At 49.3% G+C, this 26,160-nt stretch overlaps 1 protein-coding gene across 1 annotated transcript; it reads left to right on the top strand.

Moving 5' to 3' along the window:
- The first annotated feature begins 3,144 nt into the window (after nt 1–3,144).
- Nucleotides 3,145–26,052, top strand: PRAG1 (PEAK1 related, kinase-activating pseudokinase 1). Its single transcript, XM_030948169.1, has 6 exons — nt 3,145–3,257; nt 5,778–6,170; nt 7,315–9,149; nt 17,243–17,400; nt 20,673–21,406; nt 24,729–26,052. The coding sequence occupies exons 2-6, from the start codon at nt 5,886–5,888 to the stop codon at nt 25,764–25,766; spliced, it is 4,050 nt and encodes a 1,349-aa protein (XP_030804029.1). The 5' UTR covers nt 3,145–3,257; nt 5,778–5,885; the 3' UTR covers nt 25,767–26,052.
- Nucleotides 26,053–26,160: the final 108 nt, after the last annotated feature.

The raw sequence follows: 26,160 nt of genomic DNA, 5'->3' as shown, positions 1-26,160 counted from the left end.
TATCCCACGATTTCTTAACAGCCACTGTTGCTCTTGGGTATGGAGAACCAAGCTCCCCCTTTGACACAGTGCCCCTAGCAAAGGAATAGCGGTGCCTGTCGCTGGCTGGCATTCTGATCTGCAGATTGTCATGGAAGCCAGAGTGGGATGGGGAGCTGCTGCCTGCACACAGGGTTGGGTTAGCAATTTAGGCCTTCCCTCCAGTCCTACAAGGTAGACAGGTCCTACAGAGTTCACGCTTTTGGCCTCCAGATGTTAGCCGTGAGGGTAACTCCCATGGAGGGAGACCACATCCTTCATTCTTTATGGCTGATGCTTTTAATCTGCTCTTCCTGGACTGGGGAGAAAAAGGGCACAGAAACAGCCACGAACCTCTGGAGTAGGCAAAGGGTCTGTGGTGCATGGAGAGGCAGCTTCCAGAGATATGCACATTGACTCCGTCAACTTCTGACTGGCACCAGGCACTAACATCCCCAGAGCCTGCTGGAGGGTGCTCCTTTCCCTTTCGCCGCACAGGCAGTAGGTGCTGGCACTGGTTGCCCCTGCCTCCATCACAGGTGCCTTTTTCTTGCTGCATATGAACAGGCAAACTGGTGGCAGCACAGACAGTGCCACCTCTTCCACACACATAAGATCTACCAGCTGTGACACCATGGGCAAGGCTGGAGTCCTGGCAGGGATGGGCAGACACCCCAGCAGATCAGGGAACCATGGTCAGGAGGAGATCTGTGCACCACAAGTGGAAACCCAAATTTGCTCAACCACACAGTGTAGACCATAACTTATAAAAGGTATCACAATTTTCCTGTTGCTGGGTACTTTTAAGTCTCTTGGAGTAAAAAGCACTATTGGCACCAGCAATCTTGGTAACTGGGCAACTTTGCTGGTCATGAGTGATACTGAACCCATCTCCAGAGGGCTTTGCTTCTTTTGTCTGCCTCCAGAGACACTCATTGTGGGTTTGTGCCTGTTTGCCTGCCTGCTCCCAAGGGGTTACTCTTACAGATGACTCTTTGAAAGCAAGACTCAGTGATGGTCTGTCTCCCTTCTGCCAGTGAGGGATGGCACTTGAAGCTCCAGTCATCCTAAAGTTTCCCTTTGTGCTGTCAGGGCTGCTCTGAGCCATGTGCCTCGTTGTGTGACAGTGTTCTGGAAAACAATACATTGGGAGACATATGGCTGGCTAGGATATGTAGTCATGTCTTAGCAGGCATTGTGTACTGCTTTCCACTTGAGAGGGCTTCTTTTCTGCCAGTTTTCTTGGACATTGAGAAAATACCAAAACTGGACAATGATGAATACTGTACTGGGGAAACCACGTGACTTTACAGACACATAAAATCCATCACGCTTGGTCTCAGACCTTACGGAATAATTGTTTTATAAAAACTAGAGGTTGTTCAATTTTCTACTGAAATCTCTGGGCATTAACAAGCTGACTTCATTAGAAAAAAGAAACTCTAATTGTTCTGTAATCCCAAGGCCTCTGGCATGGGAAAAGATTTCCTACTTGGGGTAAACATCTCAGGAGAATTCACTCACTTCAGTGCTGTTCCAGTGTGAACATAGCATGAATTTTAAATCTGGTTTTTCTTCTTAAAGTTGTCCTAGACTCTTCACTAAGAAGGCTGGCTGTGAAAATTATAGTGCTCTTATTGAAAAGAGTGGAGGCCTATTTTAAAGTTTCAGGTATGAAATTCAGATACTTGAATTTGAAGAAGTTTACCACCCTCCAGGATTAGCCAGCCATGCAGCCACAACCTTATCTGTGCTGGTTAGAGCTGGGTTCTTTCCTCCAAACTTTCTAAAACAGAGAAAATGTCAGAAATTTGGGCCATTTGTTTTCCCAGCTCATTTCCCCCTACCACAGATGAGCTGATCTGTGCTAGGAGAGAGGTTTCTGTCATGGTGAGGCATTTCTGAGAGATAATTTACTCATACAACTAGGTGTGCTGGCACTGGGATCCCACACACAGAAAGATGCAGCAAATTGCCTGTGAGTGGTTTGCTTGAAAGAAGAAGCGGGAGGTTGTTAAGCAGATGTCTTCATGGCGATACAGCAAATTAAGTGGAGGAGTTCTGGGGTCTCTGGACTGTTTTAATAACTGATCAAAAAAGGAGAGAGAGAGCATGAGCAGACAGCCACAACTGCAAAAGACCAGCCAGCCAGGATGTTTGCAAACTGCGCTACTGCCAAAATTCCCTGAAGGGGAAGAATTTACTGGGATGTTTGGTTCCTGAGAAAGATTTTTTTTCTATATGTGCTGTGCATATCTCCAGTTTCTGTTTTGTTATTTGGGGCTGGGATTCTCCATTATGCAAGCCTATTTGCCTTTTTAATCCACTATAATGTATGAGACTAAGAATGCTTTGTTGCACTAAAGGAGCAGTGACTTAAGCAAGGAACTGAACTAAGGCCCTGACCAGGGCAGGGGGAGAACTGTTTTGGTTTCCCCTAGTTTTGGAGAATTTAGATGCTCAAAACTACACACCACAGAACAAGTACCAGGGTAAGAGAAGACTATTCCTTTTCCAGCCTGCCCTAAAGCATAGCTCAGACACTACAGTGAACAAAATCTCATCCTGTTCCCTTTTAATGAAGCCCAGCCTCCCACACCAACAGAGGTTTGATATTTTCCTGAGATGCTGTCTGCAGTTTTTGCACAGTGGGGTCAAATCCTGATTTCAGTTACGGCAAACTTCTCTCCCTTCCACAGCATCCCTTCGAGACGAACTTCACCATGTCGTTGTCTGGAAAGCTGATGAGTGAAGATGAGTGAACCCTCTGAACTCTCTGGCTCCCAGTACCCTCCAGCTGGATCACTACCGTCTTCAAGGCTGGTGTCGGGGTGCCAGGTGGGTTCGCGGTAGGACCCTATGGGATCGGTGCGGGGCTGCTGGGTGTGTGGGTGTCTGCATGCCCCGGGGGCGGATGCCCGCCGGGATGTCCCTGAGGCAGAGCCGGTCTGCGGGAGCGCTGCCGCGGCGGGGGTGCAGCGGGGATGCGGCTGCGAGCCGCGTACGCCTGGCGGGGCGCGGGCAGAGCGCTTTGTGCGGAGCGGGGAGCGCGGGGGGCGCCGCTCCCGCCCGGGCCGTGCCCACGCCGTGCCCGAGGGGCGGGACCGGGGCGGGACGGGGCGGGGCGGCCGCTGCCCCCGGCCCACGCGGGGCCCCGCTCGCCACTCGCCGGTGGCGGCGGCGGCCGTGGCGGGCGCGACGCGGAGCCGAGGGAAGCTGGCCGCCGCCGCGGGAGCCTGGTGAGCGGGGAGCTGCTGCCGGGGCGGGCACCGGGCCTCCGCCTCCCGGGACAAAGCCGGGCTGGGAGGGACCCCGGCGCCGCCACTCGGGGCCGGGGCGGGGCTGCCCGGGGGCCGGGGCGGCGGGGCTGTGCCGCTGCCCACCGAGCATGCGGGCGGAGGGCCGGGGCGGGGGTCTGTAGCTGCTCGGGGGTCTGTCGCCGGCTCGGGGCGCGCTCCGGTCCCGACCGGCATCGCCGCCCACCCCGGGAGCCCCGGCGGGCTGTGCCCGGTAAAGTTTTCCCGGTCCTGGTTGGCGCCCGGCTCCCGGAGGGTCCGTCTGGCAGCCAGGGCTACTTGGGCTGGGGGCCTGGGGCTTTTCTTTGCGCCGGAGCATCCTTGCGCCGCAGCCCGGAATCTCTATCTAGGGAACAGGTAGCCGTTACATCGGGTCCTCGCCGGTGCCCCGGGACGCGCGGAGGCTTCGGGAATGCCTCAGACCCAGGTCCTGGCTTTCGGCTTGCCCGGGGACAGACCCAGGTCCTGGCTTCAGGTCCCTTATCTCCCGCCGATCCCGGCCTGTTTCCCCGCGCGGCGCCGCGTGGGTTGGTGCGGGTGGGTCCCTGGTGCCCAGCCGGCGTGCGGACACGGGCCCGCCCCGGGACCTGGGCAGCGAGAAATGACGGCTGGAGACAGGGAAACCGTGGTCTTTAACAGGCGTTTGGCAGCGCCGAGTGTTAAACCAGAAGTGAAGAGTTTTTTCTGGCTTCGCTGCCTGCTTCCCTCCCTCTGATTTTTCTTTTTAATTTGCTGGCTCTCATCAGGACACTTGTTCAACTTCGGGTGATGCTGGACATTGCATGCTAGATCTAAAAGGAAACAAAGGATAAAATATTTTTAAAGCTGTTTTCTCTGCAAATACCATTAACCTCATTGAAGGTGATGGAATATGCCTGAGAGTGATTCACTGCCCTTTGGTTAATTCAGACTCTATGAAGTCCATGAAAAAGCCTATCTAAAACAGTGTCTTCCCTAAAAAGAGACACACGGCAATCTGACTGGTGAATCCCACTCATATTCCCTTTTTTCCCTGCTTTTTCAAGAAGCAGATCCTAATTTATTAGCCTGCCAGGCAGAAGGAGTGTGCAGGTGCTGATAGTTTAGCCGATCACTCTTCCCATAGGTGCCGCTTGAATTCGGTGATGCTTGTGGGTCAGTGGCTCTCTTCCCCTTCACTTTGTCCCACCCAGGCTCTTATTAGTTGTCTTTCTTTATGCCATGTAGTGTGGGTGGCTGTTAGAGGGGCTGGCCAGGGCATCTCTGAGCCCAGAGGCAAGAATCTTTACTGCAGTGCAAGCTGGTTTAGGGGTGCACGCAATTGCAAAAGTGTCCATAGCTCTGGTGGTGTTCCACTATGCCTATGTGGAGGAAGTGCTTAAGGATCAGGCTGGTAAATTTCGTTCATATGCCTCCAGGATTGGAATGTAAAAGTGTCTGTTCACTTGGAGACCCTCAGGAAAGGAGCCTCAGTTTGCCTGGTGATCAGTTGGCCAGGGGATGATGACCTAAACTTGGTTAGATGAGGAAGGACTCTCTGTAGCCACGTGGGGAAATTGTGCGTCCTGACACCCACAGCAGCCGGCTGCATTCTCTGTCTGATATTCTTTCCTAATCCGCTGAGCTTTGCGGGAGTCCTCCTCGGAAGTATCTCCAAAGTTCTTAGTTCCAGGTTTAGTTCTACTGGCTAGAGTGCAATCAGACCTGGCCAGGAGGGGGGTGGCGGGGACAGGGACACAGGAATGCAGCAGGAATGTCTTGTTCCTGGGGCATTTCCCTCCTGGGGAAGGAAGATGGGAAGGAATCCTTGTCTGTAAGTAATCCAAGAGCAAAACGTTTCTCCCCTTGCAGACAATGAATCGTTTCAGCGAGCTGACACTGTTATTTGTGGCTCTTGGCAAACGAGATAAGAGCATTCTGCCAGACACTTGCTCAAATCAGTGCCAGCCCCAGCCCTGCTGATTGCCTTTCACTGGGTGGGAGAGAAGCCTTTGTGTACCACGGCAGTAATCACAGTGGTGCTTCTGGGTGAAGGAAGGTTGTTGCTGGTCCCCTTGGTTACACAGTCTCTCATTCTGGTCCTTGTGTCTCCAGGCCTTTTTATTTTCCAGAGAGAGGATGCCACTTTGGAGAAGAAATTTTTCCTGACTGGCTCTACTTGTGGGGCTGTGAACAGCTATTTCGAAGACCCCTTTTCTTTACCCTTGATCTAAACCTCGCATGAGGCTGGTTATACATGCTGATTAAGCAGGGAATTAAATCACATAGGAATGCTGCTTGCTTGATGTCTTCTGTATTACGGAGCTATGCTTAGAAGTTGAGACTTTTCAAGTGATTGTGTGGGCTTTAGCTAAGCTGTGAAAAAAGCCTTGTAAACAATATGCCTTTGTGATGAATGCAGAGTGTAATTATCACCTGTCCTATTAAAAATCTTCCAGTCTGGGGGCATAATCAAGCTAATCAGACAGTGTTGTGCTTTTCCAGATGACTAGGTGATCCTTTCGAGTGGCTCGGGAGCAAATGCAAAATGAGCAGTGAAGGGCAGTGCAGAAGACGCAGTGGGCTCTCAGTCTGACCCACGAGGATTTGAAGATGTCTGCGTGCAGTGACTTTGTGGAACACGTTTGGAAGCCCGGCTCCTGCAAAAACTGCTTCAACCCGAAGAGTTCCCATCGGCTGCAAACACCCCCAGACGTGGGAGCTTGTGGCGTGCTCCCGGATGGAGCTAGGACCAAGCCCGAGAGCCTCGTGTTGGAAGACGAAGGTGTAACTACTTCCCCCTTCTCAAAGCCAACAATTGCTGTGAAGCCAACAATGATAAACTCGGATGTTTCTGACGCGTGGGCGGATGTGAATATGAATGCAGATCTGTCACAGGTAATGATTAATCCAGTCAAAGCATGACTTCCCGTTACTTACCTATCCTCGGAGTGCTAGGAATATCTGTTACAAACGCTTCCTTCCCTTTGTTTTTCCTTCTGGTCTTGACTCAGGATTTTAAGGCATATATTGGTTTCTCAGTGTATCTTTGGGTGAAGCTGAATGAGCTGTTGCTCACAAACCATGTGCAGAGGAGCTTAAAAATACATTGTTTGTTTAAGAATTTCCGGTTTCAAAATGAGGATGCGGGTTATTTTTCTGGGAAGTTTTACTGAAAAGATGTCTTGTCTTGTTGCAGTCAGTGCTGACTGGATCCGTGGTCTTTGTGGGTGAGGAAGAAAGTGCCCTGCCTTCCGACTCCTTCCTACCAATCTTTGCCAGAGCAGTAATGCCCTGTGGGTGTAACTCCTCACCCTGACCAGTTGATATCAGCAGTGCCTCAGCAGAGTGACGCACAGGCTGCTGCCCCACTGCCTGTGGCATAGGTGTGCTCCTATTTCCCCGTGCCCCAGAGCAGAGTCAGGGCTCACCAGCTCTCTTAGCCTCTCACTGCTGTCCCTTTCTTTTCTCCTAAGGGGTGAAGGGCACACAGTGTGAGCTGCCATTGTTGGTGGTGTTTGATCTGTGCATGCAGATTTGGCATGCCTGCCCCCCCCCATCCCTACTTCTGAGCATGGCTAGGCTGCTATCCCAGGATAACCCATGATAGTCTGTGTCTGTGTTCTGGAGTCACACACTCTGGAGCAGTGTGAAATGAAAATAAGCAGAGAGAGGTGCAAATATTCGCTCTCTGAATCTTTAATTGCACAGTGATTCACAGACAGGATGACAGGTTGGACATGTTTCTGGCAGCAAATCCATAAGAAGAGAAAGGAGAATGTCTTATTCCAGTGCATTGCCATTGTTGGTAATGCAAGGATTACAAATGGTCCAGGAAATACGACAAGTGTAGTTTTACCTGGAAAGCTTTGTGGAAATTACTGGTGAGGTGAGCACAGCAAAATAGATGGTGAATCCCAGAGTGCTGTTCTGCAGAGCTGGGCTTTTGGTTTTGCAATTTGTGGGTTTGCTTAAAATTTATTTGTTTTTCCTTTTGCATATGCATGTTCTGACAGGCAATTTGTCTCTTTGACCCATGCAGGTCAGTTGGGGTGTGATTTCCGGCAAGCAACTCCTCCTGAAATCAGGAGATGCACAGCGCATCTGCCTTGACAATTTTGGCCATGGTGGTGTGAGAAAACCTCTCCTTCACAACCAGCCCAGTGACTGCTTGTCTTGCTGTCCTCCCAGCTACTCCATGGTGGGTCTGCGTGGCTTGGAGAGTCGAGTGGAGAGAAATGTCTCCATCCACAGCCTGGTACTTTTGGGTGAGGTGGGCAAGCAGGAGGACAGAGCTAAAGACAAGTTTGCCCTGCCTCATCAGGTCCCCTGCCCTAATCCATCTGCCTTGGGGGACAGGAGCACCACTAACTCCAGCAGAAACACTTCTTCCCAAGCCAGAGAAGGAGCGGCACTCTCTTCAGGGCGTGACTGTTGTCACATCTCCTCTGTCTTGGACAGCGAAGGGGGCGAGTACTGTTCAATCACAAACTGTCACAAAGAGCACCCTGTCCCGTGGGAGCCCTGTTGCACAGAGGAAAAGGCTGCACAGTGTGAGAAGGAGAGTCACACTCCCAGCGGGCGGAGGCAGCGGGATGCTCCCGAGATTCCAAGGCCGAGTGGCCGGGCAGTCAAGTTCAGCGAAGAGGAGCGCAGAGCTGTGAACGTGGCCTTCTGCATCACGAAAGACCAGAGTGATCCTCTTCCCTATGCCCTGTGTTCAGACAGGAAAAACCTGGCTCTCCACACTGAGCTTGCCACACTCCCTGAGACCACAGGGAGCTGCAAGGCAGCTGCCCTTGCTGTGTCCCGGGAGGATGAGGAGTTACCTCTCCCTGGGGAGCCCTCTGTCACTGGAGGCCCTCGTGCTGAGGGCTCAAGCACCCCTCAGCAGGCGCTGGTGGAGCCACAGCGCCCTCGCCTCATGGAGCCAGCCCATGGTGATCCCATCTATGCCGAGAGCACCAAGAGGAGGAAGGCACAGCTGAAGGCTGTTGGCAGCCAGGCAAAAGCGGAGAAGCTGGCCCACGGCACTGCTAAGGAGAAAGCTGATGGGTTGTGGCGGGATGGTGGCTGGGCTCTGGGAGGTGAGAAGGAGCACCAGGACTCCACTGGCCAGGTGGCAGCAAAGATAACTATAATGACATCACACACTGAGGATGATCACAAGACAATATTCCTCAGCAGCCCTGACTCAGCGGTAGGAGTGCAGTGGCCATGTATCAGCCCCACTTCCCACCCTGATTTTGGGACTTCATCACCTGCTATTGAGTCTGGACAGATTTTTCAAGCATCTGGATGTGAAAACAGCACAAGATTTCATCTGGCAGCTCCTGTCAAGACCTCACTTACTGAGAGTCCAGCCATCCCCCCAAAGATGTCCAAAAACAGCCAGCCAGGCAGTGAGGGGAGCCGTGTGCCCCCAGTCAGCTCCCACGTGGGAAGGTTTGGTGATGACAACAGCAACGATGGAGCTGGGGCTCAGCTGCTGCCGAGGAGCTGTACTGATACAGGTGCCTTTGGGGTGACCCCTTCCCCCTGCACTCATGTAAGTGGGGTCTCTGTGGAGGAGTCCAGTAGAGGCCTGGCAGGCTCGTCCTATGACAGGAGGCAGAAATACTATAACCCAGCCTGGACCAAGCAGGGCCGAATAGAGGAGGAGGAGGAGCAGGAGGAGGAGCAGGAGGTCTCAAACCACCCATGGACAGGAGGAGCTGAGAGTGGAAGAGCTGGTGCCGACTTTGTGGATGACAGCCTGATACTGGAGAGCCAGACTGGAATGACCAAATCTTCTTCTTTCTCCTTTGATTTCCCTAAAGACAAGAGCAATGGTGTGGAGTTTGCACCGCCGCCACCGCCGCCGAAAAAGCAGTCTAGGTATAGCCCCGTGAGTGTGTGCATGGTGGTCTGTTAACCCTTTGCAATTGGGAGGGTTGCTGCAGCAGTTCATTGACTGGGAGGTGCTTCCCATTCTTTTTTCCTCCTTTTCTGTCTGAAGGTGGGCTTTCAGGAGCATGGGGAGTGACTGCACAGCTGAAAAGCTATTTGTCTTTTTACTCTGAAAAGCTGTCTGATCTTTGCAAGTCTTGATTTGAATGTCATGTGCACTTGTAAAAGCCCTCCAGGGCTGCAAAATATGGCCTTAAGTCCCAATATTCAAGTGAGAAAAAGGTCTATGCTTGGGATGGCTGGTCTTTCCCAGGTCAGCTTCATTCTTGGCAGTTCCTGGATGTTGAATAGCATAGAAAACCTGGTTGCAATCTTCTCTTGTAGGTGGGACTGGGCAACTTTTCTTGATGCTAATAACAAGGGCCTCCAAAATCAACATTTTCAGTTTGGCTCTAATGACTTTCTGCTTTCAAGGTGAACTCTCAAAGCTGCAGTTTCCCAGGGAGGGCTCCTTGCCTGCAAGCAGGTAATTGGAGCTTGCCCGACGTGGGCTTGTTGTGTGTGGGAGCCACCTGGCTTCAGGCAACCTTCTGCTCTCCACTTTCCTGCAAGTCAGGTTTGCAGGCAGGGCAACTGCAGGCCCCAAACAAAAGTGAGGGAGGGAGGGAGAGCTGTTCATCTGGGAAGGAAATAGCCCTACTAAGCAATTAAAAAAACCCTTGGGCTTACAATACTTAGTGTGCATTTAGTATCTGCAGCTGTGTGCATCACCAAACAAAAAAAATAACCAAAAAAAAGGGGGAAAAGGGAAAAAATAAATAAAACAAAGGTCAAATGGGGGAAGAAAATTTGTTTTTCTCTCTATTAATTATGTTGGCTGAATACACCAGGGAAGGACTTTCTCCTTTTGCAGGTGTCCCATATTTGCTTTACTGTGTGTGGCAGTTTTGCTACCTGAAACCAGGCATTGCAGTTCAAACAGATTCAAACAGATTTGACTCCCGCTCCTTGATTTAAAAGTCAAGAGAAGAAGGGGTGGGTGTTTGGAGGAGAACTTGGCCTTGGGGTCCATGGTCAAGCTTATGTGTAGGCATCCCTGACCTCCAGGTTGAGACTGTGAATTTTCCATATGTTTCGGGACTGGCTAACCCAGGGAACTAGTGTTTTAAATTGGCCCAGAGGTGAACAAATGAGGTTTCTCCAGGGAAGGGAAGAGATGAACAAGTGGCTTTAGTTCTCCTTAATGCTGGGCTTCCTGCTGTGATGATGCCACATGCCTGCTGGAGTCAGAGGAAACAAAAGATCCACAAGCAAATGAGCACACAGATGTATTTGCTCTTGTCCTCTGTGTGGTGTTATGACACCAGAGGAGTGTGGAGCATTTTCTGCCCCTTTGAGGGGCTACTTCATGCTCCTGATGCAATTGGGCTGTACCAGTTCTAACAATTGCTTTTGAGTCATCCTGATGAAAGCATCTGTGTGCTAGAAAGCCTATGTGAAAGCAGGCAGGGAAACTGAGGTGGGGGAACACGTGGCATCCATGACTGGGATCTCTGGCAGAGCTGCAAACCCTGCCAGGTGGTTGAGGTAGGTGTTTGTTACCCCCTGTGGCTGCAGGACAGGTTGTGTTACAGGTATTTGTCTCCCAAGGGCCTTGATGCCTGTAGCTGAGCCCTGGGCACCTTATTCAAAAGAGCTTAGTCCTGCCTCCAGCTATGGAAGCTGGAGCCCAGGGAGCCCAGCCAGCTGAGGAGCAGTAAGGAGTGATCTGATCAGACTCAGGTTTTGCAAGCCCTGCTTTGTTTCTTTGCTTTGAGGGTGCGTGGTTTTAGTCTCAAGCAAAGCAGTGGCTGCTGTGAGCGTGTCAATGCAGAAGCCAGGGTGGTGGGAGGGATAGCTGCATGCACAGCTGCTAAAATCACCATGGTGCCATTGTGTCACCCTGGGTGTTGTTGAAGCTTCAGGCCATGGCCTGGTGCTAGAGGAACATCCCCCCTGTTCATCCTGGGCTGCAGCCAAATACCTGAAGAAGCAGAATCACAAAGATGACTCTGAGGCACATTCAGGCTCTCCTAGTGCCGGGCACCCTGTGAACATGTGCTTGTACCTGATGGAAGAGCCACTGATCCTTCTGTTAGGCTTATGTACTCCCCACACAGAGAGAGCACCTCAGCCCAAGACATTCCCTGGTGGCTCAGCTGCAAAAACTCCTTTGGGGGATGGAGGTGAAGCCAGTGTAGACCTGGTTGTGGCACAGGCTTTGGACTGGGGGCTTAGCAGATCAGGGTTCATCTCAGCTGCAGGAAAGGCATGCAACTGTCCTTTTTCCTTCTAGGTCTCAAGCTGCAGCAAGGCATTTGATTTCATGCTGGAAAATTAAGTTTGCCTGTTTGACTTTCCTAATGAAAATTAATTGCTTATTTTAAGGAAAACTTGCATGTGTGTTTGAATAGTTATAATGCAGAGAAAGAAAAAGTGAGTCTGTAGATTTTTTTGTTCATCTTGGCTTTAACAATTAAAAGGGAATTTTTTTTTTACAGGGTACATTCCTTCCAGAGACTGAGGAAGCTCTGGTTTGGAAATAAGTTGTCTCTTAGGATGGCAGAAGGAGCAATTTCAGGGGGGTTTAAAAGTTGTCACAAGTAAAGGAAAATAATGAATATGTGCCTGGTTTTGGTCCTATATAAAGCTATTCTGGATCTCTTGCAACTGTTTCTTCGTACAATCCTCTTTTTCTGCTTGTTTGAAAAGTAATAGATATTTGATGTTTGCTTGGTCTAGAATGACAGATAAGAAATAAAAAAGATAAGAAACAGAATGACAACTAAGTATAATTACAAGGGGGAAAAGGCTGAAAAGGGAAGATGCTGGCTGGTCTTCTTTCAAAAGCTGGGAAGGTAGTTGGCTAGGGAAGGAGCTCACTAGGGAAAGTGGGAACCCCAGGACATGTACGTGCAATGATGATTTAAAGGCTCTTTGGTGTAAAACGCTGTAGTGTAGCCTTCAGTTTCTTGGCACAAGGAATGAATCTTTGCTGAAATTTATGTCTCTCTTATGCAGAGGATTAGGCTTAAATGATCCTCGTGGTTTCTTCTAGCCTCCAGAACCTTGATGGCTAATTAATTTCGTGTGCCTCTTAAAAAAAAGAAAACAATGATGCTGTTTTGCATCTTGAGCCGCTTTCATCACAATTAGTGCCACCTTCAAAAGGCAGTGGCAAAAAAAGCTTCTGAAATTTGCTGAGTGCGCTGGCATGGGGTAGCAAAGGTGCAGCACAGCACTTCCCCACACCTGTCACTGCTGAACACAGCCAGGGAGAAAGAGCCTGAGGAGTGCCAGGATTGCCTGTTCCGGTGCTGCTGCCACCGCTTGCTGCCGGAGGGAGCAGAGCACAGGAGTGTTACAGAAAAGCTGCAATGCTGGGAATTGGATCACAGGAGAGGAGCCAGGTGTTGGGAATGGGATCGCCAGGAAAAGAGCCAGGTTTGTTCCTTGCTGGGGAGGTGGTGCTGGCTGGTGGGGTTGTGCTGTGTGTTCTTGCCAGGAATCAGTCTGTGACGGAGCAGCAGCTGTATCTGAGGCAGGATATTCCTCTTTTCTTACCATTCCTGAGGCACCCATTTCTCCTTGGAGCTCAGCGTCAGGGTGTACCCCAGTGACAAAACACACTGGCTTAAAACGTTGTCATCTATCAGCTTACCTTTTAGGAAAGTTTGTTTCTTTTAAAATTAAAGTCATTCACTCTTCTGTGTGTTTCCTGTCTTACCACTTAAAAAAGCACAGAGTTGAAAATTGAAATGAGATTCTTTACCTTCTTTACCACATTAGAGTATGCAGTGATTTAATTTTTGACTCACCTACCATCTTAATTCTGTATCCTATCTGAATTTTCCTGTGCATCTCCAGACTCCAAACCCTTGTTTCAACTTAACCCTGGCTACATAAAAACCCTCTAGTACAGGGAGGAGCAGCATATTGCTCTGAACAAAGCTAGGAATTCTTCAAAATCCTTTCTTTGTTTTGGTTTCTCCACATTTGCCAGCTGATAGCAGAAGGATAAGTACAAATCTAAGCTTCAAATGTTGTAAGCTTCTGTATGCTGGGTTTTAATTTCCCTCTGCAACCAGGGGAAGATGCTGGAAGAAACAGCAAGTGGCAAGAGGAGGAAGATAAAATTATTCACGTTTCATGATAGACAAGCATATGGTACAATGGTGCTTCCTCTTGTGTAATAATTATGCCTAGCCATATGTTGTGTTTGATGCTGTAATGCAAGTCTGGCTTTTCTCTCTTCTGTGCATTAGTTCCATTATTTTATACTGGGAGGGGGTGTCTTGTTGACATTATCACCAAACACCTCCTGGAGTGCAGTTTGCTGTGTGGTGATCTCTGTGCATTCTCTGTTCTCCTCTCCTCGTTTCTCTGTCACATGATTTATAAATCTCGGCTTCTCTGTTATCTGTTCAGTCCTGTCATCTGTGCTGAGGAGGAGTGTCCTCCTCCTGCTGGCACAGCAAGGCTGGGAGACCCCCATGATGGCACTGCAGAGTGACAGTGGCTCTGTGCAGGGCAGAGGTGACTTGCCCATCTTCCAGTGCTGCCAACAGGCTGCCCGTGGGATGGCTGCAGGAAGGGAGCCAGCGGGAACCTAGCAATTTTCTGTCTGAGGGGCCTCCTGCTCTCAAAACCTGCCCATTGCACTTGTGGAAAGTAACCAGATCTCTGTGTCAAATCTCAGTCAGGAAATTCAAGAGGAAGGTATGTCCAAAGTCCAGGGATTCCTGGGGCAATATCCCAAGGCATGTGGGTCTTCTGCAGTTAGGGGAGCCAAGCTTCGGGGCCCATCTCCACTGTCACTCTGAGAAGTGCAAAGCATGCAGTTGGTGATGCAGCAGCATTAGGTGGGACCCTGATCTGTGGAGAAATGTGAAATTATACACATGGCTACTGGTCAAACTGAGACACAGGAAAGATGAAGCAGGCCCTGGCCAGAGGTGCAACCTGAGACAAGGGAAATGAGCTGGGTCCCTTTTCCCTGTTAAGGGAACTCCAGACTATGGGTTTGTTGTTTTGCTTTGATGTGCTTTTTTTACAAGACCACTTTTTTCAATCTTGAATTGTTTTAGGCAGGACTGTGAGAATCATGTGGAAAGTCAGCTGGATGAAATTGTTTATGATGGGAAAGCCTGGAAATAGGGAACTGGAAGGGTTGCCTGAATATGCCAGGCTGTTGCATAGAGGATGTTGAGTAATTGAAGTGTATTTTAAGCTACCAGAATAGTTGGAGAGCTGAAAATCTGTGAAATCCTGTGGGTTTAGGTTATTAGATTGGGAGAGCTGACTCTGGTGACCTGTTCTTTATGCACAGGCACACGATGACAGCTCTGGTGCTGCTCTTGAAGTTGCTGGTTATGTTTTAGGTGCTGAGCAGGCATTTTTAAATTGATGTAAATTAACTACTGTTACATCTTTCTGAAGAGGAGTGTAGCCCACAGATGTTTACAAGTCAGTGGTGCAGGGCACAAACCCAGTGTTTTCTTTGGGTTTAAGATGAGTTGTGCTCTTTATTTCCAAGACCCTTTGGTGATTTCCAATATCCTTTGGTGAAAAGGGCAAGACAGAAAATAGCCACCTGTGCCCTTGCACTCAGGTGAGGTGGAAGGAATACTAGCAAAGAAGGGGATGTTTGGGGTAGCTGTAAATCAGGGTCCCACAGGCTGTTGCAGCGATGAGCTGTTCAGCTCTTGGGGTGGAATTTTACTGAAATGGAAGAGTTTGACCCTAGCAAGTTTTCAGTAGTAATTCTTCAGTGGAGTGGGCGGTGTTTTGATCTGTGCAGGCTGCACCCTGGATTTCAAGCAGCTCGTAGGAAAAGAGGGAGATGTGAGGCAGAGGTAATTCCAGAGGTATTAGCTGGCCAGGCTGTAACATCTGAAACAAGAGCAGGATGTCGTTTAAGCGGCAAACAATTTCTATTTCGGTGCGCCTATTCAGGAACTGCGCTTTGCATCAGTCACGGCGGTGCAGGGAGGAAACGGGGCTCTCTCTGCATCTGCCTTCAGCCACGCTGAGCACAGCACAGCCAGGGCAGCAGCCAGCACAGCCCTGGCCGGCGCTGCGCCCAGGTTGCTCGGAGGAGGAATAGGTGTGGCTGGGCACGGCGGACCTTGGACCGCGCCGAGCAAAGTCTCATCTCTCCCTGAGTGCGGGAATGGTAAGGCAGCTCCGTGAGTTTGTGTTTAGTGATGGGAAAGAAACAGAAATGCACCAAGGTTTCGGGGGGGCTGGGGGAAGGAATGCTTTAGAAAACATCTCATCTATGTGAATCAAGACCAGATATTTTGCTAAATCTTCTTTTCTGATGGATTCAAATGCTTCTTTGATTCTTGCTGGGCAGACAGTGTACTGGCATGGGTGTGCACCCTTGGGTTTTTCCCACCCAAATTACTAAATGTTAAACATCTGAGAAAGTTATAGGATAAAGTTACATCTTTATAGTAAAAAAAAATATTCAAGTGCAGTTGGGTGCTTTCAACAGCACTAGCCATAGCAGACCTAAACCCCTTAAACTCTCTCTCTCTCCCTCTCTCTCTTTCTCCCTCTCTCATTTTTTAAATTGTGACTTGTGTGGTTCATTGTGAAGTTTTGTAAATTGTCCCCAAGAGGCTTGCTGTGATAAATTCATCACTGGTGAAAGATCAGTGTCTCTGCTGAAGTATACCTGAACTGGTTTTTACAGCCTTATTTTCATCAGCCCTTGAGTATTTTTAGACCAAGGCTGCTCAGGCAAATGAGGAAGTCTGGCAGAAGTTTCTTCCGGGCTTCTCATACACTGTGCTCTCCATGTGGTGGTGTGGACACAAGAGTAAGTGCTTTGTCTGGATTGGGAATGAAACATTTCTCAATCTTCAAATAAAAGTCTGTGTCTGCTGTGCTTGGGAGTTTTGGATGAGGAGGGGTCCCTTGCACGTGACCAGGGTGCCACAAGAAAACGGTCGTGCATGTCTTTGTTTGTCTTTCTCAGCAGCCATTCAGCCGTCTGATTAGGAAACACCGGATACCTTCCAGCAAGATAGCTGGTGGAAATCCTTTTACTTCTGTACAAGTCTGCTCCTAACCTTTTTACATTCTTAATCAATGTGTTGAATTTTATCAGCAGATTGGCAGTTTTGTTTAAAAAATGTGGACTGATAACCTTTGTGTTCTGGCTGACAGAGTGGGAACTGTACCGATGCTAAGAGTGTTTATGTTCTTCTGTGCTGCCTGATTTCAACAGTTTCTGTTGTTTTCCAAGGCAGAAACATGAAGAAAATGCAGGGGAAATTCTTTATCTTAGCAAAAAATCCTACTTGCCTAAACTGGTCATTTAAACCATGACCTAGCAGGTTATAAGCCTAGTTTGTGGTTAGTTTATTTATTTTTTTAGGTGGACGCTGCATGGAAAACTGCAGGTCTTACATTAAAAACTGTGGGGTGTAGGTTCTGAGTTTGGCAGACTCATGTTTTTTGCAGAGATACTTCTTCTTTTGTAAGGTATTGGTTGTTAACTGTGATGCACAGTTGGAGATGATGGACTCTTCTGCTACCTATGCTTCTGTTATGCAGGAATGGGGTTCACACACCCAGCCTCGACTTGCCTTCTGTAAAATGGGAGGAGTGATGCTACTTCCTTCCCTTGAGAACTTTGTTGAAGGCAAACACTGGTGGGTCCCCACTTCTGAGTGGCAGTGGCCAAAATAGGATGTGGTCCAGGACCTCACGTGTTCTAGGTGAAGGAAGCACAGACTTTGGCTGAATGCTCTTGGCTCACCGGCTTTCCCTCTCTGATCAAGCACAGCTAGTTTGGCTTGGGGACTGCAAGCCTGTAACCTGCTCAGAGTCTGTGGGATGCAATTCCCCAGGTACTGGAGAAAGAAGAAAAGTGCAGAGGAATGAGGTAGTTTGGTGAGATAATACACTGTGCAGTGTGTGGATAGGCAGAGACCAAACTAAGGCTGCTCTCAGCTTGAATGTCCATGCAAAAGTGCAGGCAGGGTATCCTTTTGCCATCTGTCTCCTGACTTCTCTGTCACTCTCTCTAGGCACGCTCTGAAAATGAACCCAAGTAACACTGAGTTGGAGAGAGTCAGCAACAGCTCTGCAGAGAGCCTCAGCCCACCCTTCAGGAGTGCCCACGTCAGCTTCACGGCCGGCTCCAGCGACAGCCTCGACTCGGACACACAGACCGGCAGCGATGGCAGTAAGTGACCACCGCCTATGGGAGAGGTGGCATTGTACCTGAGACCCACTGCCCATGGGACAGCATCCTCAGAGCAGGGGTCACAAGGGTCCAGTCCTCATCTCCCCCAGTGACCCTTCATCTTCCCACTTCTAGCCTTCTGCCTCTTCATGCACTCTAGATGAATGTGGCAGAGTCAGACCAACATCACAGACTTTTTCCTTTTTCATTCAGCACATGCCAATATCATTCACTCGGTAGATCTCCTCTGGTCTAGATAAAATCTCCATATAAAAACAATCCTGCTTGTGCTTCATGCATTTCACGTTGTCACAAGAAGCCCTGCTATAGAAAGTCCTGCATAGATTTGAGGAGTACCAGAAGGAGTTTTGTGCTAGACATGATCTCTCCCTCTCATTGTGTTCCCAGTTATTTCTTAAGGGGAAAAAATCTGCCTGCACTCGTTTAACTGAGATTAAAAAATACTTACTATGAAGTCACTTTTTTTCATCAGTGTGTAACTTAGACATGCACTAACGTGTTCAGCAGCTCAGAAAGTATTTCCTTAGCAAGAGCAGCCTTCATGTAGTGGAAGTTCTGTCTTTCCAAGAGCAACAATGTGCAGCAATAAAATTAAGAGCCAGAGCTCTGGAAACTCTGTTTTTCCACCACTAACTTGGAGTCTGAGAGGGAGACCTTGCCAGGAAATTGTACAGGGGTAAGAAAAACTCACATATGTTGGATCGTTACTTGCTAGGCACAGAAGCATTTTGCTGTCAAAAATGATAGGAACAAGAGGATTTCTCTGCCTTCACTAACAGAAGCAACTGTTTAAACTCATCATGGGAAAGATGAGTTTTTAAATGAACACTCAAATGCAGTTTGTCTTGCTGATGCAAGCAAGAAGCTGTGCAGTCAGTCACTGAGTGAGGTGAGCTCAAATTAATTGGCTATGCTGTCAGATGTTAAAATATGAAGTGGAGGGGGAGCTTTTAAGCCCTTGACACGCAGAAGAACTCCATGCTGAAGGTGCAGAGCACTATTAGGAGAGTTGTGAAAAAGGTTAATTCATTATCCTCTGCTTGGGGCAGAGCCCAGCAGCATATAAAAAAAACTTAAGAGCAGTTTGGCATTTATGGGCTAGGCATGTGCACCAGTTGCCAAAGATTCCAGTGCTGACGTTTGTTTCCTAAGACTCTTTCAAGTAAATCTTGTCTCTTGAAACAGGGATTCAGCTGCATGTCCTGGCAGAGATGCCTCTGGTGAGGTACTCATGGACTGCACACTGAAGAATTTCTCTTGGCTCTATCCTCTGCCAAAGCCCAGTGGATGGAAGTGCAAGAGGTGCCATGCTGAATGATTCCTGCCTGTGGCTTTTGACAGGGCTTTAATGGAGAGAATCTTTCCTATGGACCCATTAGAGTATGATGTGGGTTTTCACTAAAGCTTGGGACATGAATCTCAATTGTTAAGGCAGGTATTTCTTAGCTGAAACTGGAGACCAGTCACTTGCTGGGCAACTGGGTGTACAATGCAGGCACACACCTGGGGCAAGGGTCCAACAGGAGTCAGATAGCTTGGCACCCAAGCACTGGGGCAAAAGAGACATGTGCTGATTCATGTTTCCTACAGAGCTGTTTCTGAGCACAGAAATGGGCTGTTGAAACAGCTTTGCATGAGAGACAAACCTGCAGAAACTGAAATCAGTGCTGCTCATTCCTAAGGTATCTCTCGGTGATGTTGGTGTGACAGGATAGATTCCAGGAGGTGCATACAGAGAGCCTTGGCACTGGAGGAGACAAATGAGAATTGACCAGTGCTACCACAGTCTGGTGAGGAGGGGTAGGGCCAGATGGTGCCAGCATCCACTCTGGTAGCTAAGAACCAGGGGATCTGCCCTCACCTCATGTGATGTCAGGTGGTGGAGCGGCTAACAGGGATTGCTGCTCTGGCACAGCTGGTGCAAACCTGTAAGTGCCATGCTAGGACAGGCTGGGAGCTCAGGGACCTGAGCCCCTGCACTTGGAGGTTGTATGTGATTGCTGGTGAGTCACTTGGGCTGTGAGGAGACAAGTGCCTTCTGCGGGCTGACACAGAAAATGCCCTAGGGCATTCCTCTGGAGCAGGCAGAAAGCCGCTGTGAGGAAGTGCCTGCTGGCAGCTGAACCCTCAGCAACAGCTTTGTGAGGAGGAAGGATTGTTTGCTACCACTCTGCAGCTTTGGAAGATGGATTTAAAGAAAGCAATAGATCCTGCTATCTGCTAAACTATTTGCTATTTGCTTGGAGCAAAACCCCACCTTTCAAGGTTTACACTTGCATGCTAGTTGTTAGCAGAGTCCCATTTCTCATTCAAGTGGCATACATAAATTCCCTTGAATTATTGTCTCTCTTCCTTTAATTTCCCCTCCACTCCTCACATGTTCTGTCTCTATGACCTGAAATTATTGCTCTTTATTTCAACGTCAGATCACCTTTCTGTCCTTTTTTTTCATGTCCCACTTCTTTCATGGCATGTAAATGTATTACCCATCTCCATTCTGGCTCGAGTAGGAAAGCAGCTGCTATGGCTGCCCCAAATGAGCCAGCCATCCCAACCCAATCCATGTGCACTTGGCATGTGGAGCTGCTTGGGGTTTAGTGCTATGTAGTGGGGCCAACCTGCCCTCTGAGCAAAGAATAAGCTGGGAAACAGGCTGTGGGGGGAAGGCCAGATTTTTTCAGCAAAATGGAAATTGCCAAAATCTCAGGCTTGCTCAGCAACCCTTCCCCAGTGTGAAGCAGAGAGAAAGGTTCGATGTACTTGGAGTGCTCCAGGAGCTATGTGCCATGAGTCACTCTCTCCTTATCATGCCCTGCTGCTGAAGCACTGGGTGGCAGCTCCCAGGTGAGAGAGGCTGTGTTAAAAGTTTGTCCTTGTATCGAGTGCTTCATTCCTACCTCCCTGTGGATGACATCACAGCTTAAATATTTACCCTCTACTACCTTTTTACTACTGTATATGCAGTTCACAGGGGAGTGGTTTCAAGGGTGGGGAAGTGCATTTCTCTGGATGGCTGGTTGCAGCCTGCTTTGCAAACCTGCTCTATTAAACTGGATTAAATCCCTAACCCCTCCAGTGAAACTTTGCAGTTGTGAATAGCTGAAGACTGTGCACTGGGTTCAGATGTAACTTGGCTTGCTGCTTTTCTTCCCAGCCAGGGCCCTGGGGGTGTCAGGAATATGGAGCAGGACCTGTGCTCTCAGCCTGCAAGGCCCACTCACGGCATCTTCTTGTGTGTTGCTGTCTCCTAGGACACTCGTCTGAGCCGAACCACTCGCCCCCTCCAGCTGAGAGCCAAGTGTTTCCCTCTGTCCCTTTCCTTTCTGTCTCCACTGAGGATGGTCCCTCCTCTGCCCCCAGCTGCCCACCCCCTCTGCCCCAGAAGAAGACAGTGATCAGAACTGTGTCTTCTCCAGATGGCTTTTTTGGGGGACAGGCATCTTCAGGCAAAGCAGCTGGTGCTGCCAGCCCCAGGCTGAATGTCAGCCATTCTGAGAGCAATATGTGCCTCCGAGAGGAGCCTCCCTTCATCCACCCAGCCAGCCTGGGGGGCCGCCCTGGAGCCTTCTCCTCCTCCGAGTCCCTGGAGAAAAGCTCCAAAGGAAACAGCTACTGGGGCTCCAGCACCGCCAAGAGCACAGGGGCTTGCGGGCCCACCAGAACCCTCCAGTCCCTCTCCTCCTCGCAGCTCAGTGTGTCCAGCCAGGCGTCCTCGGCCTCCAGCCTCCACAACCTCCTGAGCAACATGGACAGCAAGGAGGGGGTGTACAGCAAGCTGGGGGCGCTGTACGCCGAGTCCCTGCGCCGCCTGGTCGCCAAGTGCGAGGACTGCTTCATGCGGGAGCAGAAGAACGAGCTGCACTTCAGCGAGAACAACTGGTCCCTCTTCAAGCTGACGTGCAACAAGCCCTGCTGCGACTCGGGGGACGCCATTTATTACTGTGCCACTTGCTCCAAGGACCCTTCTATGACCTATGCTGTGAAGGTAAGTCCACAGCCAGCAGGTGTCCAGGCTTATCTCCATCTTCTGGGTGGAGATGTGTGCACTAGCAGCACATGGCACCTCATGCAATGTCTTGTTTTCTCTGCTTGTATTTCTCACAGGTGAAGTTAGGCAAGCAAAACCCCTTCCAAAATTGCCCCTTTCCCCTTACTGCTTGTGAAGGTTAATTTGAAGAAGGAGTTTTCATTGTAACAAATGCCAGCCAGATTTAGCTTATTGCTAAAGGGGTCTGAAACCCAACCATTTTCTCTCTCTGAAAACATCTTTGTGCAAATACTCTGCTGTAAACTCAGAGGCATTCGCCTCTGATGACACAAGCTGATGAAAGGCTGCTCAAAAGACAGCATTTTTGCCTCTGCCTGCCTTTTAAGTGGAAGCTCTGACCCAGATACTGAGTGCTTATATGATCTTGAAACTACAGACAATAAGATATTGCAGATCCCAATTAAACAATGCGAGGCTGACCCAGACATGCTGTGTAAGGTCAGGTCTGAAATATTTTCCTGTAACTCCACGGAATACATGTTTTGAAATGGAAACTTGAGGTGCAATAGTTCAGCTCTTTGAAACCTGGATAAATAAGCTTATCCAACCAGTTCCATGGACATCCTGTGGATTTTGGGTTCTTGATCAATGTTACTACTTGAATACAGAGATTTTAATTTCCCTTCTGACTTAACACTGGGGACATCTCACTGCTGCTTATTCCTCAGGTTGTTTTCAAAGCCTAAAGTAATTCCCAGAAAAGCACTGTCAGAGATGCATTAAGGAGAAAAAAAAAGAAAAAAAAATCTCTGCTGAATAGTTTCCACCATTATGAACTCTAAGGGTTGTTTTAGAATGTTTTAATACATCCCTAAGGGATGTTCTAGTTAAGTGGTAGCTTAAAAGCCAGTTCATATCCTAAAGGAAGTACAGCCAACCCAACAAGGGGGCTGTAAGTAACCAGAATCGAATTAGATGAGATCTTGCACCAATACCCTTAGTCCAGCACTCAGAGCCACAGCTTTTCTTGTGTGTTATACCTAAATCCATCACAACTTTCTTCCTGAAGCCTAAGAACTGTTGTGCTCCTTTTCAATCTGCAGTTCCCTGTGGCACACCCACAGCTTTGCTTTTGCCTGCTGTGCTAGGTGGGGTTCAGTAGCTCAGCTCTATGGCTGCAGTGCATGAATTCCTGCCAAGGCAGAAACAGCACATTTCAGCCTCCTGACAGGACTGCACTTGTGTCCCTGTGTGTGAAGTGGGCTTACCCTGTGCCCTAGGTACACTGCAGAGTGGCTTAACAAAGTCAAAGCCACTGCAACAGGGCCATGCTCTGTGCCACCATAGTGATGTTGTGTGTGTGTTTATCCATGTGCATGGATACGATTCCTGTGTGCCACCATCCCTTTGGCAGCCAGAGTAGGGAATGAATAATTGTGAAACAATTCAATTGGCTGATCCCTAGCTGCCCCTCCTGGCTCCTGGTATAGATTTTTTGACATGAAAGAGATCACAGACCTGTAGTTAAAATTAGACTTGGAGAGCTCAAAATGGGCAGAGGATCAGACTTGAGCCAAGGAGCCTATTGAGAAACAGGAGCCAGAGTCTGAGCTGTGCACAGACAGACATGACTATGTATAAAACAGTTTGGAAATGGCTTTAGAGGATTTAAGCCAAGATATGCTCCATGCCTTGGCTTCTTTCTCCACTAGAGGCGTGTGGCTAAGCCAGCCCAGGCTCCTACTTGGAGCTTTCAGCAGGGAGGATGCCTCTGGTGCAGCCAAAGTCAAGAAGAATGGCTGGATGGGGAAGATTTCCCTGTATTCATTTGTCTGTAGTTATTCTTCCAGAGACTTCCCTCTTGCCAGGAATTCCCCCCCTTTTCCTATGCCTTACATGACTTTCCTTTGGGAGGAGGAACAAGCAGGTTTGTTAGCCAGAGGGCTGGAAGGCCTGCTCTGCATTTGGGGACCTCCTGCGTCATCCTGGGTCCCACTGCATTCATCTGCATTCTGCCTAGCTCTCCAAAGCTTGTCTTTCCGCAAATAAGCCAGGGCAGGGTATTTTTGTTTAGAGAAGAGAGGACAATAGGGATTTGAAATGCCCCATCTCTACAGTTTTGTCTCATCTGAGTGAATTATCTGTAAATGCCTGGATTCAAACCCTTGCTAGAGGAATACAAAAGCAGCCCTCTTCTTCAGCTCCTCTCTATTCTTGTGAATATTTTAACTCGGAGGCAAAATTGATTTCTCGTCGGGTTTTGCACGCTTGCTGTGACTGGCATTGGCACGCTCCAGGCTTTCAAACCTTTTATGCTGAGTTTCAGCCTGTTGCTTACTCCTGTGGATGACACATAAGAACATCACTAAATAAAGGGGAAAAAAGTATAATAGAAATGCCAGAAGGCCCCATAAGCTAATGGATACTCTTATAATAAACCTGGCTTTGAGTCTCTAATGCAGGTATAAAGCTAAAATAGGGAAGAAAATTATGATAGAAGTCATGTAGGTTAAAGAGAATCCAGATTATAAAATGCATTTTTCTCCCTAGAGTTTGCTGCACTTTGACTTCTTTCTAGGCCTGTTGTAAGCTCCCATTTTCTCTTTGGTGTTTTTTTTTTTGTCTGTGCTGAGGTGTACAGCTTATTGCTGGTTTCCCTCAGCCATTGATCAAGGGCTTGAGAGCAGTTGCTGACACAGAAGTGGAATGGTTGAGGAGGATGTGAAAGTGGCTCCAGGGCTTGGGACCAGAGAAGGATCAGGTGGGAAGAAAGTGCTGGAGGCTTCTGTCCACTCCTCACCACAGCAGCACTATTGTTCACAGTCCCCTCACATTGAATGGGGCCTCATCCAGGAGTGTTAACTATCACCAGAGATGGAGACAGCATGTCTTCTGACACAAGCTTTGCTTTTCTCCCTCCAGGAAAGTCTCTTGGGTTGCAGTAGTTTATCTCAGTGATACTTGTGATGTAAAAGATATGTTGCTTCTGTTGGCAATGAAACAAAATCTTCAGAAGTTATTCACAGTAGGACTACAGTCCTCCTTTCCTCCAGTTACTGGGCATTGCCTGGCAAAGGAAGCATGCCCAGAAATGCAACCCACACAGCTGGTGGCTAAGGCTGGGCTGTTGCAAGACAAAAACAATCCTCAAATTAGGAGATAATTTAAAGTGCTTAAGGAACCAGTGCACATCTTGCTTCTCCTGTTGTCTTCCAGAGCATCTGCAAATCACAGCTTAGCATCCCACCTCTCAACTTCTGGTCTCTGCCCTGACTCTGTCACTGGCTGATGAGACTTTTATTTTGGTCTCTTTTCACAGATTTGTAAAACCCAGGAGTCCAAGGCAGCTGCTTCCTACTGCAGCCCTGCAGTGCCAGTTCACTTCAACATCCAGCAGGACTGTGGGCATTTTGTGGCCTCCGTCCCCTCCAGCATGCTGCTGGCCTCAGATGTGGGGAAAAGCATGTCTGGAGATGGCTTCCATCCCTCCCGCAGTGCCAGCGAGCACGACTGCGTGGTGGTCATCACCCGCGAGGTGCCGAGCCAGACCACCGCCGACTTCGTGAGGGACTCGGTGATGCTGCACCAAGCCAAGCCGGAGCTGTACGAGCGCCGTGTTTGCTTCCTGCTCCTCCAGCTCTGCAACGGCTTGGAGCATCTCAAAGAGCATGGCATCATCCATCGTGACCTGTGCCTGGAGAACCTCCTGCTTGTGCCCTGCAAGCCCCCCATGAGCTGTGTGAAAGCCAAAGACGACAAACACTTGCCCCGCCTCATCATCAGCAATTTTTTGAAAGCTAAACAGAAGACCGGAACTGGAGACTCCAAGCTGAAGAAGAGCCAGGCCCGGCTGGCCCCGGAGATTGTGTCGGCTTCTCAGTACAAGAAGTTTGATGAGTTTCAGACTGGTATTCTCATCTATGAACTGCTGCACCAGCCCAACCCCTTTGAGGAGAAGGTGCACCTCAGGGAGCAGGAGTACAGCCCTGAGGACCTCCCTGCTCTGCCCAGCCTGTCCATCTACTCCCGGGGACTCCAGCAGCTGGCCCACCTACTGCTGGAAGCAGATCCCATCAAGCGCGTGCGGATCACCGAGGCCAAGCGGATGCTGCAGTGTCTGCTTTGGGGGCCCCGAAAAGACCTCATGGAGCAGCCCCTGAGCCACGAGGAAACCCTGCGCCAGGTGCTGCAGAACTGGGTGGACATGAAGCGTGCCCTGCTCATGATGAAGTTTGCAGAGAGGGCCGTGGACACGGAGCGGAGCGTTGAACTGGAGGACTGGCTGTGCTGCCAGTACTTAGCATCTGCTGAGCCAGCCTCCCTCTTGCACACATTAAAACTGCTGCAGCTGCTCTGACCTTGGATGTGTCTCGGAGGCAGCTGAGGGCTCCTGACTGCCTTGTGGCTAAAGGTACACAGCCCTTTCATATGTGAGAGGTTTGAAGCTCAGTTGCGAATGCACGTTCAGCTCCTGGCCCGCACTGCAGTCAGAGTGCACATGGCATGTTTAGTATCCTCAGCACTGTTAGTTTGTGAGCAGGCAGAACTGGGAACCTGCCCCTATTTTGGGGGATTTTTGGTTTTTTGGTATGGTAAGTGTGGACTAATAAACTCCTGCTTGCGTGTGTGCATGTTTCTAATGAGCTCACTGTACCGAGTTGATTTCTGTGCCTGCGGGACAATCCTGTGATCCTCACCTCTCCCAAAGCATCAGAGCCTTTTTGCCTGGGAACAACACCACACTCTAGAGT

This window comes from Camarhynchus parvulus, chromosome 4 (assembly GCF_901933205.1).
Source record: "Camarhynchus parvulus chromosome 4, STF_HiC, whole genome shotgun sequence".
Taxonomy (NCBI): domain Eukaryota; kingdom Metazoa; phylum Chordata; class Aves; order Passeriformes; family Thraupidae; genus Camarhynchus; species Camarhynchus parvulus.
Note: the sequence above shows the minus strand (reverse complement) of the source record. Positions and strands in the feature narration are given on the sequence as shown.